This window comes from Rhea americana, unplaced genomic scaffold (assembly GCF_003343005.1).
Source record: "Rhea americana isolate MKP2758 unplaced genomic scaffold, rheAme1 scaffold_442, whole genome shotgun sequence".
Taxonomy (NCBI): domain Eukaryota; kingdom Metazoa; phylum Chordata; class Aves; order Rheiformes; family Rheidae; genus Rhea; species Rhea americana.
The window spans coordinates 133,243-148,354 of record NW_028186582.1 but is presented as its reverse complement, the minus strand read 5'-3'; the positions used below and the strand labels follow the sequence as shown (position 1 = coordinate 148,354).

The 15,112-nt window shown below is 37.0% G+C and overlaps 1 protein-coding gene across 1 annotated transcript in view; it reads right to left on the bottom strand.

The window, feature by feature from the left end:
* The window catches only part of PROS1 (protein S), a 32,665-nt gene extending 21,775 nt beyond the window's left edge, over positions 1–10,890 (bottom strand). The window contains exons 1-6 of the mRNA XM_085315920.1: positions 10,371–10,890; positions 9,263–9,287; positions 8,855–8,941; positions 4,922–5,044; positions 4,662–4,784; positions 2,459–2,584 (exon numbers count right to left, since the gene is read on the bottom strand). Coding sequence (XP_085172046.1) covers positions 2,459–2,584; positions 4,662–4,784; positions 4,922–5,044; positions 8,855–8,941; positions 9,263–9,287; positions 10,371–10,469 — 583 coding nt within the window. The 5' untranslated portion in view covers positions 10,470–10,890. The remainder of the gene's footprint in view (positions 1–2,458; positions 2,585–4,661; positions 4,785–4,921; positions 5,045–8,854; positions 8,942–9,262; positions 9,288–10,370) is intronic.
* Between the last annotated feature and the right edge of the window lie 4,222 nt (positions 10,891–15,112).

Sequence of the window (15,112 nt, the reverse complement as noted above, 5' to 3'; positions counted from 1 at the left end):
TAGGGAAAAATGGTGATTTCCCCAGAGCATGGATGTGGATGAGCAGGGTTTTGTGCACGTTAAATATGGGAAGGGGAGAGGCTGATTCCCTGTCTCAGATTTTCAGATTATGTGCTAGAATGGATTAATATCTGAAATACAGGCATACTCTGTGCTGTTTGATTAACTTGTTCAGTCACTGCTTTAGGAGAAGATCCTCTTTTAGAGAAGGAAGATGGGCATGAGGTAAAGATATGCAAAATATTTAGGTCATTCTTTAAAACATAGGTTTGGCGTGGTTTGCCTCTTAGATACTGACTGAAAACCAGGYCCTTCTGGCACAATAGGCATATCGCTCATCCCTACTACTGCTTTTTGTGTTAGAGTGTTTGAAATTGAAAAGGTGGACCAAAGAAGATAMACAGATTCTGTATCTAAACTAGTATGATTTCTGTGAAACAAACACAGGATTGTACAGGTACCTTCTATTGATGGTGGCTTCTAGAAGGTGGGGACGAAGAACTACTGTAGCAACCTTCTCCTAAGAACTGGTAAAAAARATTCTTTTCTATTCCTCTCTATTGCATCTGCCATTGTAGACATAGATGTGCATAAATGCATGTCAACCTGACTCTTCTAGTAGGAGAGACTGAATTTGGCAACCCACATGCAACATGACAATGAAAAGCTAATTCTTGTCTGTCTGCACAATCCTGTCCTTAGACAGGATTTGGTGACTCACTTAATGTGGTTACAACTAGGTCTGAAAGCTTAGCAGCATTATCTTTCTTCTAAGAGGTAAGACTTTGTTGCTTTTAATGTCTGCACCCAGCAACCTTCTGGGATCCCCAATTTCAGAAGAAAAGTAATACTTAAATTTGATTTCATGTAACCCATATATCTGCAGGGAGTAGAGAGAGGGAAGAGAATTAGGTTTTTTTTGCTGTAAGGTCTTTCTCATTCCAGTGCATGTAAAAGAGACAGAAAATTCTGTCAGTAACAATTTTAGTTCCATAGTAACTGGGCAAAGAAGAACAGATGTCTGAATATATAATCCTTATCACTGTACGAAGTTTTGTCACCAGAAAACTGAATGAAAAGGCATGGCCCAAAAGATTCATAATTAGTAAAAGGCTAGTTGTCTTTTTGAGCAATAACATAAAGGTAGAATTTTAATTAAAACTCGATCACTGATTWTTTTTTTCTTAAATTGGAGAAATAAAAAATTTCTTCCCATAATAAAGCTCTAAGATCTCATATATTTCTTCCACAACTGAAATTTAATTTCTGATGTATGTATTAAACATACAGAAAGTTTAATTGGTAGTGAGAATTAAAATCTACTCTAGGGCAATTCTGCAAATACTTTAAAAATTTATTTTATAATGGTCTCTGTGAGAATAGCTTATTGCCACTTTACCACTAGCTMTTGGTATTTTTCAACTTTGTTACAATTGTTACAGAACTTTATCTTGAGGTTCTTTCTTCCAGATTGTCACTTCAGAAAATAATAGTCCTGAGGAAAGACTCTTCTGGTGCAGCTCCTTTCACAGTATTCTTATAGATAAGGAAAAATGGGTTTCATTGTACTATGGGGTTCTTCTCATAAAGAATCTTTCATATGACTGTTGTGCTGTCACTCCCAGCCTGGAAGAGAGGTTAGTTCACTCTACAGCAGTTACTTCCTAATGTAACTGGATACCCTATGGAAGGTTAGGGTATTAGGCTTGAATGTCATTTTAAAAGGGATTTGCTGACCCTCGTGAAAAGTTYGTACATGTATCTGAAACATAAGGGCCTAAAAAGGACAGAAAGATTAAGCCCTTGGCCAKGKGGGCTAAATAAGCACCTAAACAGCCTATCAGATGGGTAAGGAKAAGCTTTTTATGTTTTCTTCAAGACAAATAGGTTAAGTGTGWTTTTCATTTCTGGTAGTTATGTCTTTCTAAGTCTTCCTAATTGTCTTACCTAGTTTGGATTTGGCAAATAACTATTACTTTTATCTGCTTTTACCATTACCTCACTTGAGTTAGGGATTTATATCAAGGTGTCTGACATCAAATATTTTACYCTTACAGGTGTAACAATGCTTGCAACAGGATACCACTCTACTAGTGCGCAGATCCCCAACATGTTGCTCCAAGTTATCTGAAAGAAACGTGTTAGCTGGTTTGAGACATAACCATGCAAGAGATCTGCGTGGACAGCGAGTCTTCTTTACTGCTAGACAGGAGACCTCCCATGAACTCAGAAAGTATCTGGCATACAGCAGGACACAGAGGAGTATACCTTAACCCTCCAGATCTGTGAGTAGGTCACAGCAACTACACATGCTTTATGCAGCACAGCCTGATCAACCCCCTAAAAGAACCAACGCTTGAGTCATATTGCAGTAGACAATATGAAGATTAATAAAATACACCACTACAAGAGATGCTGGAGTTTGCTACCACGTGTTTTTTTTTTTTAAGAAACATACCTTCACATTTCTTGGAAGTTGAATTATATATGTAGCCTTCTGCACATTCACATTCGTATTTTCCCTGCGTATTCTTACAGATGGCTGTCCCACAGATGTTTGGAAGTAGCACACATTCATTTATATCTAGAAACACAAACAAGTTATTAAAAACAAGTTGCTCTCTTGCATAACTTTTTGTCCTCACCCCTATCCAAGATCATGAGAACTTAGGCAGGGAACAGGGGAGCATGAATACTGCCAAATTAGGTCTTCCTTCCTAGGTTTAACAAGTGTTCACAGCAGAGTTTATCTACAGCAGTAAAGACTTCCAGAGGACTCAAAACAGCATTTCAGCTTCCCTTCACTGAAAAGTGAATTCTCTGTCTTGCCTACCTTTCGCATTTTCTTTTCCATTTTGTGGATAACAGGAAAAGAAGGCAMAAGAGAAATGTGATCTACAGATTTCCTATAAACTAAGCCAGACTGCATAATAAAATCATATCTTAGAAAAAGACATCCAGAAAGACACTGATAATCCTATCAGGGATTCCTACATGCTACAATCAATTCATCTCACAATCTCTTCAATTGGCTATGTTGACAGGTGTTCAAGTCTCTCACTGTCCCTCCATCACTCAAATCATTTTAGTATCTATCATCTTCCSTGTTGTTTCCAATTTTTCAATGTCATTTTCAAAATGCAGATTCKAAACTGGATGCAGCATATGATCTTACTAAATGTCTTACAGARAGAAGAGTGTCAGTTTCTGGGTAGTACTTCCATTCCCACTTGTATGTGCAAGGATCCTTTTAGTTTTCTCCATGGTTTTGTGCTGATTGTGGAAATGGTACTGCACAGTTTCTGCTACTTGCTTGCTTGGACACACAAAACGKTTTAGTCAAAGCTGTCCACTTTTCTATAGTTCTGGTATGCACTACAAATTCCTAGGTGCATTAATTTTGTACKTGAATGTAATCCAGTTTATTAGAAAAACTAAACAGCACTTTGGCTGCTTAGTCCTCACTCTAATTTACCAATCTGCCACTCTTTGAACGATCAGTATTCACATTTTTGCTTACATCACTAGTGAAAACAGTGAACAGAGTTGACCTTACCATTAGTTTTTGTAAAGCTCCACTAGAAGTATCCTCATTAAATAATCACCTCACTGAGAAATATTTTTTGAGATCTGTTAGCTGGTTCTTCTACTAAATTAAGATACATAGTATATACATATACATATATATATTTCTTTTTCAAAAAATCCCAGCTTTTCCAATATCTTTCTAAGACTACTTGAGAGGCTAACCAACTTATCTACCTGCCCTTCTTGATACAACAGCTAACTTCCACTCTTCTGGAATTTCTCTGGAATCTGTTCCTTCACAAAAATATATCCACTGAAAGAGGCAACAGTGGAAGATATTCACATCTAGCCTCTTAATAATTTGACTTTATCCAAAACTGTTGGCAYAGTTCACCAGTAAAATAAATGATATTAAGATGAAGTGAGATTACACTTTTTCTAAYTCTGCAGGAAGAATTGCTGCTTGTTACTATACACAGTCTTTATCTGAAATAGGAGGAAGCACAGAGGTCACAGTCAATAATAACAGACACACACTTTTAAGAAAAATGTTGTGCTGGGTGATATAAGACAAGATTTTTTTTTTTTATGAAGAGCATTTTCAGATTCATGAATAGTTTSTTCTCCAATGAACTTACAAACTCCTAAAAGAAAGAAGGGTACCACAAATTAAGAGTGATTCAAGCTACAGCACCATTTGTCAGATAGGATTTCTGTTTGTTAGCTGGTCCTACCAATCTAGATCCTTGTTTCAGCATACTATGTGTAACTAGTTAGTGACTGAAACAAAATACATCTTAGTAGGTAGTTAATAAGCTTAGATTTGCTCAGTTTTACACGCCTTTAGTAATGAAGCAGAATCTAGTATCTAGCCTTTCCATGCCCCCAGGTTAGTTTTAACCTATTGCAGTTCCTTGATTTGGTTCACTACATAGTTACACAAATGTTTGTGGTGGTGTAAAGCAAGAGGTGGGATGAGTGGTCAGGTTTGGAGCAGAACCTTCTTTCAGAGGCAATGTCAGATGCTGCTGACTTAAAGCAGTTATGGAACCACCAGCATAAATTCTTTTCTTTCTAGTCTATAGGCAATGTACTGTCATGTAACAATGTTCTTGTTAAGTCACACATCCTACCTCTGCAGTCTTGTTTATTTGTATGCATGAAGTAACCATCTTCACATAAACAACGGTAGCTTCCAGGTAAATTAGAACAATGTTGGCTGCAACCTCCGTTTATGTTTTCACATTCATTTATATCTAGAAGGAAAACAAAATAAAAATCTTTGCTCAAAGATTCATTGGCCAATTATGTGTGTTGATACTACTCAGTAATACTAGAACAAATATAACTGTGTTCTTGAGAACTATCAGCACAATGACAGTAGAGACTGTACCTTCTTCACATTTCTCTCCTTGCCATCCTGGTTTACAGACACATGTATATTTGGCTTGTCCATCTATGCAGTCCTTATATCCATCTCTATGGCACGGTAGTGGGCTACATTGGTTTGAAATTTCTGTTGGAGGAAAAACATTAGAAATATTTGGGTTTGGGTGATTTTTCCTCAATAGCCAGCTTAGTCTGCTTTTTGTCCTTCCACAGGAACCTTTCACAAGAAAGGAAAGAGTTGGATGCATAAGATCAAGTAYGTATATAACAACCTTGCTACTAATTCTGTTAGTAAAAGTTAGCAAGTGTCTAAAAAAACCAAGACACTTCCCCTTCTAAAGCTAATCCAAAGACATTATCACCAACACTCATACTTKCAAAACAACTAGAAAACAAATGGCTCACTAAACCATGTTAATCCCTGAAAGCTGTGACCAAATGTAGGCTTGATACTTCATTACATTTTAAGGACTTATTTCACTTTTTACAGAACTATACTCTGCCTCATCATTTCAGTTGTCTTAGTGCAAATTTCAGCAGAAAAAAAACAAAGTCTAAAGAATACAGAGATCATTTTATTTGTTCAAGGAAGGTCATCTTTGCAAAGAATTTTGGAGCTCAGGTTGCCATGGCTGCACAGGTTCTATGGGCAGACTAGACATATAGGTGTCCAATACTGTCACCTTTCACATATACTARTTTCACTGACAGAAATGGAAACTTGGACTGGAAAGAGTAATTGAGGGCTCTTTGCACATGCTAGCATGACCTCAGAAAGCAAAGCTCAAAACAGAGTTTGTCGCACAGAACACAGAATTCACTTTTTTCCTCTACTCAAGATACATAAATGTCTATTAACTTTTCTTACCATTTTCATAATCTTGTATCAGCATACTATATGTATTGTTTACTTTTCCAGAGATTTATGCGAGGTTTATGGATTCTTTTGTCTGTAGGCCTCTAATAATTACAAACATATTGTTTCTACTTTAGAGTTACGTTCTTACAAAACTCTAAAATGTCATTTTGAGGCTTGCTTTCAAAAAAAAAGTAGTGTTCTGACAGAACAGATAGCAGAATGAAAAGAAGGAAGGATTTTGTGAAATTCAGATTCAGAAAAATGAAATGAAAGACCAGTGTTTCTGCAGACCCACACCAACAGTGATTCTGTATATATGGCCCCACTGGATTCCTTAATTCTTCTTCATTGTGTTCAAAAGAATTGGGCCCCATCTAATAATAGATTTAGCCTTCCGTGACAAAGAAAACAAAATCCGATATTAGTATATTTGTAAATTAAATCTAGTTCTAATTAAATTCTRCTGCAAGTAAATCAAAAACCCCACAGGCCAACCAAGCTCAAAAAGTATACCACATCTCTATGATGGCAGTTGTGTAACACATAATACTCATTTTGCAAACTAAATGACTCCAGTTACAGGTGAAGATGGATTGGCACAGAAGAAATAAAAGGAAATGGGTTGATGCATGGCTAATTCACAGGAATTACCAAACGTCAGTTCTGGAAGGGCCTAAACTTTCTCCTCTTTCTTGCTTCTTCATTGCTTTTGTAAGTTCACAGAAAAAAAGCATGTGAACTAAGTTTGGTATAAGCAAGGCATTATGTAAATGATAGAAAGTGGAAGTTGACGCTCAGAGTGCACAAAGGAGTGGGGAAGAGTGGAAATGTTTCTGAGCAAAAGGCACTGGGGACATGTGGGAGAGCCACCTGAAAACACAATGGGTTCCATTAGCAGTACTCAGTAGGAGTAGACAGAGCAAATTAAGTGCATAAAAGGAGGGAAAACCTCCCTGGGGAACCTAGTCAGTGAAAAAAGGAGAACCAGTGAAATACACTGGAGGAGGAAGACAAGAATGGATGGATAATACAGAATAGACAAAGAGATTATGTTCATAGATGAAGGATTAATGTGCCACAGAAAGGACAGTAATGTACCCATTTGCTCTGAAGAGAGGCCTGGTACTCTTCCTTTTCCCAACTGGGATGCTTTCTTTTCATCTATAACCCAGCTCTTTGAGAAACCTCTGTGGCAACAGCTATACCTTAGAAGAYTTACTCAGCCTTCAGTGGAAGAGTAAGTGGCCAGGAACACGTTATGGTATCTATATCCTCTGCCACTCAAAGTATTTGATATCCCTGAAATGTATCACGGTAAGCTGAATAAACATAAATACAGACATTTTTAAGTGTTTATTTTCACATGCAGTTGTAAATATCCAGAGTTATGTGATACAGATGTTTAGGAATTTAAAGATGCAGCTTAGATAGCTGCTTGGATTGGAAATGCCTAAGAAAGCCTGTGAAAATTTTCCTTTTCCTTCCCAAATGGAGTAAAAAAATCAAAATATTCAATGATTTTTTTTGAATCATTTATCCAGAAATGTCAGTGTTTGTAATCTGAAATAAGTCATTTGGACAAATAAGAAAATAGTTTTAAAATTCTGTTTGCATTGCCATTTTTTTGCCTAGTTTTTCAGCTTGAGAAGATTAATATAATTATYATTTTAAAGTTATTTAATTTTGATTAGGAAAATCAGATTATCAAATCATTTTGAAAATATAAAAAAAATGGGTCAATAAATTCAAAAAGTCAAAACTTTAAAAAGTCTGTTGGTGTCAATATCACAAAAAGCTTGTCTCAGTGAAAACAAGATTTTAAAAAGACTTATATATTATTAATGGGAATTTTAAATCTCACTTATTTTCTCAGCAGTAACTCTTTTCCTCAATCACTGTGCCTAAATTTCTTTGAATACTCAAGCCGTAGAGACCTTTGGAATTTCTGTGCATAATCTTACCTCTCTTTTTTCCTGATGATTAACCAACAGTAACAGGTTTTTTTAATTTGATTTTATAATGTGAACTCAAAGAGAGAAATAAAATCCATATCAAGTAAACTAGTTGTTTTCACTGGGAAATGGTTAGTAATACAGAAACACTGCACATCGCCAAACTCTAACTCCTTTCCTCCCAAGACTTCTAATGAGAGTGAGAAAGAGAAGATGAATGAGAGTAYATTTTAGTTTGTGACAGCACGCACGTTGGCCAAGTGATCTGGAAAATATGTTCACTCATTACCATGTACAGTGTAATTATTAAGGACTTCTTTTTTGTTCTTAGTTGCTTTCAATGACAAAAACAGGGTCAGATGCTTAAGGRTAAGTATGTACATTCAAACTCACTGAAAACTCTTTTGATGTAAGCAAGCTGTTAAGGTTTAAGAAATGTAGAGAGATGTTTCTATTGCGACAAGTAGGGAAGATGGTATTGCTTCCTTTCAATTTATTAGAAAAGATACTGTTCACACTGTATTTATGAGTGTATTGGCTTAAAAACTATATGCTTGAGCAACACCACAGATTTCATGTTTTGTGATCTTATGTCTGCAGTCAGTGACTATGTTTCCTAGCTAATGTTTGCATTCTTCAGCTGGTAATGTTATCTACTTCATGAAGTGCTATAATTTAACTACTGAGCCAAAGAGTGGTACAGACGAGAATTAAGCTGAGGGTCTGTTTCCTTAATTGACAGAAAAGTATCAGCTAAATGTGAAGAGTCATGCACAATTATTAAAGACTCTCGTAGAGTGTAGAGAACATTATAATGGACGTCAGTGGCCTGAGGCAGCAAAATCTGCTGTGCTTCTAAAAGAGTTTTACAAATGGAAGCATTTTGCAATTAACTACGCTTCTTTTCCAGAGGACAGTTAAAAATACTTACCTACACCTCTTATTCTGAAAATGCTCTGTCTCAACTAGTTGTTCTTATGTGAATTTCTGTTCCAGGTAATTATGTTTAACTCAGGCAAACAGAGATTTGTTTCTTTTTCTGCCTGTGTGAACTGCTTTCTAGCCATGCAAGTGTGTATACTTAGGTCTGAGTGCAGCAGGTGAAATGTACAACAGCAGTGCTTACCGTTGACACAAGCCCTCAGGTCAGCTGGAGAATCTGGAGTACTTGCAATAACCCTGAAAACCCCTGCTCGATGGGAGGCAAGGCAGCCTGCAAATGCAAACGCACACAATCTGCTTATGATACAAATACTCATTTAGACTGAAATTACAACATCTTATGCACAGCATCTTCAAAGAGTCTGTTCTCACAGCTTGAATTAGAAAAAATGTCTGGGCATATTAAGGACAGCTGATCACAAACCCACCTTCGGAATGTCTCTGCTGGGATCTAAGCACACAGAATTCCTTGGGAGCTACTACGCATTACAATCATTAAGGAAATCATTCAAGCTCTATGGCTAGAACAACAAAACTAGTATAAATGAGTAGTAAATGATATACCAGGATTAGTCAGGTTTTTTGTACTTACGTAAATATTTGGGATAAAAATACTCCTGCAGAAAGAAAAGAAAAATAAACAATGAGAGAAATCTGATTTGGTGTAGGGTAGAACTATAGCAAAATATATTACCGAATACATTCTAAAATGTATTTGTATTATAACTATAACAGAAGCAAAGAAGAAAATTACTTTGATTCATAAATTATGGATAAAATTGTCTATATCAGTACTGTTTAAGTTATGACACCAGACATCTGTTAAACATAAGCCTCTGAGTTATCAGTGGAGGGAAGATTAAGGTCCTCRTTGAACTTCATTTCTCTCTCAGTGAAACATTCAAACTGAAGGCAATGAAAATGAGCTGAGTGTCAAAATGACTTTGAAAAGCATTTTCAGATGGCTGTATCTTGTCCAGTGTTAATCTTATTATAGAACAGCCTCCTTTATTGCGCTGCTGCCCCCGCCTTCCCAAAGTAATATGTTGAACATCCCACATGCAATTCATTTCAAATAAAATGAAAAGTGTTACTAAAATAGAAATTGTTAAAATACTGATGGCTAACTATGATGTAAGATGTAATCCTAACAATCAGTATATCTATATAGATGCARTGTTATCAAAGATGGAAAATTGAATTGGTACATAGTTTTCAAATCAAAACTTCATTTTAACCACGTATATTTTTAAGTAATAATTCATTTTATAATACAAAGCTGAATAAAATATGCCTAATATTAAATAATATGCAGTGGGAATGAACTGAGGAGAAGTGTTCTGACTACTATAAAAATAAGTTACAGTAAAATGTCCAATCTCTTCATTAAAAGGGTTGCATTGTCATGCATCCTCTGTGTAAAATTTTAATTGAAGCCAATAGGTTTCCCACACATGGAATGCTTGCAGACAACAGTGATCTAACATTGGTGATCCTTACTTTAAAATAATATCTACATAGCTATCCTCTGTTCTTATATGGTCTTCATTATTACTTGTGCAGGTTGTATATGCAAGAAAATATCACTAGATTTTGCTCTGTGAGCTCTTTAAAGCTTTGCAGTATGAATTCTATGTACTTCAAGCCTTTCCCTCTTCAAAAACTACTATCTATCTCACAGACATTCATCAGACACTTACAGTTTCAGGATTATTTTCAAAGATTTCCCTGGCTTCTTCCTTATTGCATAATTCTTCAATGCATTCTCTTTCTAAATTTCCCTTCTTACTTTCTTCCATAAAAGAATTTGCTCGACGTTTCCTCACCAGGAACTCTGAGGCATACTGCTGTGATAAAACTTTGTAGAAACAAAGGAGTTCAGTTATTTATTTTTAACAGCTGAAAAAAATGTTATGAACACTGACCAAATGTGAGCACATAACACAAAACCTGAATTAAATGCATAGTCATGGAGTGGCTGATTGCTCTAATTTTAGAAAGTGGGCAAGGGGAACATTCCGGGATTCTGTTTTCTGTATGTGTACTAGTTGTTCTTGATCTAATAGATCTGGAGTGACAAAACTGTTTGTGCAGTGCTATGCCTGAAGCATAGTTTAAATTCCATATTCAGAAAAAGGCTTTTTTCCAGCCATGGATATTATGAAGTGAGGTATGTGACTGATAGTTAGGGAAATATTGTGAAGCCTCTTTTGAATTACCTTTTTCAGTGACCTAGAAGTAAATACTCTCTGATCTCTATTATTATGTGAGACCAAAATGTATCTTATAAAATCAAGCTATCTGATATTTGTAATTATCATAAACGTCATTTTATTCTTCAGAACTGTGAAGTGTAAGACAAAATAAAAGGTGAGAATTTTTTTCTGAGAAACATCAAGGTATATAACATACAAATACATTTAGATTTTATAAAGATAAAACAGAATCCTAGCAATTATTTTATGACCATCGTGTTGTGTGTCATTATTTCATTTTCATGTATCTTGTCACTGCTATTTTACTGATTTTTAYACAGATGGTGTGCAAATAAGTGAGCTGCGGAAATGATATAAAAATATTTACCTCAACACTCTTTGTCTCTGGTCCTTAATTTGTAAAACACACAAAACTAGAGGAATAGCAACTAAATCAGACTGAGGAATTGCTGCCTCATTGATTTTGTTTTATCTTTGGACATTCCTTGTGATCAAGAGAAGAATAGACGAGCACAACTGGAAAAAGTCCAACTCATGGGGTTAAGGATCATGGCTGACATATGTTAACAAAAAGCAYACTTCTACACCCGGCTTTCCTTTACCAGCATTCGTACAATTTAAACTCTCAGATGAGCATAACTGTGTGAGGGTCATGACACCTGCAGTGCAAACCAGATACGGTGTACATAAGTATTCATCACTAGTCTGTGAAGGAGATGATCAATTCAAGCAGACAGTCAATTCCATCTTGTTTGTGAATACATAATACCTCAAAATTGGAAAACCTTTGTGAGATATGCTAGCAGTTAAGTATAGCCTCCCCGCTGTCTGTGCACTATTAAATAGTTTAACAGGAAAGAAAAAGTTATAAAGCTTATCAGAAAGAACAGCTAAAGAGGCCTAAAATTTCAAGCCTGGATTGGTCTCAGGTGACAGATATAACTAAAACTATACTGCCATAAACACAATATTAAAACACTCTTATTAAATGATATAGAGCACAGCTGAAGCACTCAAAAGTGTTGCAATGTTGGACACTGACCTGAAGAAATCTTACTGTGACAGCCTCTTGTATTTGATACGAAATAGGCTTTTATTTTCAAATTGGTTTACTCACTCTCATTTTGGTAAAACTGATCTTTCTGGTATGACTATTGGCAAGACTTCCTGAATGTCAGGTGACCCTGCTAAAGTCCTAAAGCTCTCCTTGATCTCAGAGAGCAACTATAAAGTTGCTTGGAAATGCAGGAAGAGCAGGATCAGCTGGTGCACTTCCCCACTACTGAGCATTTGAGGTATAGTGAAGTCTTCTAGTCTTCATTTCTTCTAATATATATAAATCTACCTGGTGGTCCTACCAAAGACTGAAGTAGGAATAAGTGGTATGTGTTTGTCATTACATAACAGCAGGCCAATGAGAATGATGCTGAAGGTCTATCTGTTCTGAAATAACAGGAATGATAAATAATAGTAAAATTGTGTAAAGCAAGAGTAAACCCATGACTGCAGTACAAAGCCCTGCTACAATGGTTCAAATTTGTAAAATTCAAATGGATATGATTATGCTGATAGAAAAGAGTTTTCACCACTGTATGCCACTATGAAAGGGAGAATATGTACACAAGCAGAAAAAACTCTTCTGGTTTTGTTTACATTGCTGCACTGTCAGTGCAGCCATGCTGATAAAGCTTTGAGGCAGAGCCTCTGTGGTGTACGTGAGGCCTAATTCACAGCTGACTTTAAACAATCCTGTTTTGATGTTTAGCTACATAATTCTAATTTGCATACATTTTTTCTCTAAATAAGTTGTAAGAAAATTCCAGGTTAGTGTAATGTTCTTGGGGATGTCAGAGCACTGCCTACCTCATGTTTTGAGCACAGTGAGGAAATGGCAATAGGTCTGTTTGCCTTCTTCAGAGCAGCCTGTTCTTAAACTTATTTCCTGTGACTGGGACTATTGGGTTTAAATAAGATTTCTTACATAACTCAGCACAACTTCCATATTTTTATTGCAAATACTTCAGTACTCATGCACAGAAAATATTAATTTATTTATTCAACTAGTCTTTGCTTACAAGAATTCTGATGGGACTTTTATAAATTAAAAAAAAAAATCTTTACTGTTACTGCTGCCAGTTTGATCTCTGCCAAAGCAATAGTTAACCCTCAATGAACACAGGGTGTTTTATTCAATTATCTCGGAAGCCCAAAGAAATCCTCTCTATGATTTCAACAGATATTGTATAAACACTGTGTAATGATTATTTATCAAGTACCTGTTTAGAAGTAATACTATGCAAAAAGAAGAAAAAAGGGGGCTGAGATTCAGTAGTACCTTACAGCTGTTTTACGGTGCAGATACAATTTGTGCCCCACAGGATACTGACCCCAGAACAGCTGCACACCCTTGCATACTTGATATCTGAACCCACTGTAGGAACAAGTTTTTCCCATCTTCAGACAAACACAAAGTAAATCCTTCCCTTTTTTCCCCTAGTTGCTCCTGAAAGGTGAAAAGATGCCTGTTTATCTATGCATGCATGTGTGTTTACACTATGCACTTACTTTGGTCCTCTCTTTGAAACATTACCCAGGATGTCCAGAAAAGTGGCAAATACTACAGCTTTGGAATGATTTAACTGTTTATCCTGTTCTCCAGTCATGAATAACAATTAACAAAGATAGCTCTTGCTCTCAGAAGCTTACAGGCTAATTAACGGTCTGATGCTGCAATAGGATCTACAATGGACACAGACTTTCCACTGAGGTCTGGAGAGTGGCTAGTCTGTCCAGAGGGATTAAGCATCATTCACATGGATAGGACTGCAGGTTAGAGGAGTTAAACACAGATGTGCAGATTCCAAAACTTCACTATAATGCATATGCTTAAGAGAACTTGTTGAAGTTTTCAAGATTTACATCCAAGTGTTTGCTACAGCAAACTTAATTTAAGAAGACTTTTTAAGGTAAAAGAAAATATGTAGTTTCTGCAGGAAGAAGATTCTTTACTAAGACTGTCTTATTTACTTTTTCCTACAATATAGACTTTTCACGAACTTAAAATACAACAGATCCAAACTGGAAACAGGAACATTTATGAAGTTTGTAACTAATCCTGCGATGCTCACTGCTGCAGGTTATTACYGAGAAAAATAGCTTAGTTTAAAAATCATTAGCCATTTATATGAAAAGGAACAGCATGAGTGGGTCTTTTAGATGCAATAAACCCGAAAATGTTTGCCCATGCTTTGTGTTTCAGGGCATAAACTGGAAGTCCACCGCAGAGAAGGAAATTCCCTTTATGATTATGGCACAAGCTACATTGTTAAGACTTTTTTTTTTTCCTCTCCTCCTTCCAGAAATCCCTGGCATTTTTTTCAGCCAGAGATATGAAACTGGGTTAGAGAAAGGACAGACCACTGAAATTTTGTAGCTTCTAATTTTCCACTGTTTATAAAAAAAATGACAGTGTGTGCAGTGGGGAAGACAAAACAGAACACATGATGAAAACAAAACAAAAGGACACGAGGGAAAAAGATTTATTTTTAGGCCTGTTTAGAAACAACTTAGGAGGTGAACTTTCATCTTTCACTGCGGTTGCCTTTATAGTCAGAATTCTTATCATTTAAACAAAAGGCTGAATAGTAAACATCAGCGTTTTCCTCTGCCTGTTTAATCATTAGTAAAGCAGGTCAGAAAGAGCCTTACTTTCCTTGCGGTCTAATTCTGCTTRGTTCCAGAAAAACGCTGGCTTCTTTCAGTACTCAGCTCAAAGAATCTGATCTTGAGAAAACGTTCGTTTGTTTCTGTTTGTGTGTGATAAGCAGCAGTTCTCACCTGACTGCGTATGTCGGAACCTATCTAGAGAGTCGGGGCTGTCTGCCTGGACTTCACAGTAGTAGCGGTCCCCTGAGACCACGATCCTCGGACTATTTTTTCCTGTGAATCACGCACTACGTGGAGACGCTCTTTCCCCTAAGCTGCGAGCGGCTTCAGGGCAGCGACCAGCCGCCCCCAGGGTCGAGAAAACAAACGCGCAAGGCAGGCGAACGCCAAGCGGCGCCGAGGCACCGCACAGAGGCGAGGACACGCTGCCCGCCCCCACCCCGCCGGGCGGCTCGCCGCGACGCCCGGCTCCGTGCCGGGGGACCGGCCGTTGGGCGCGCGAGCGGCGCTAACGGCTGCCGCCCGCGCGCCGCGGCCCTGCTCGCGCCCTCCCCTCCCCC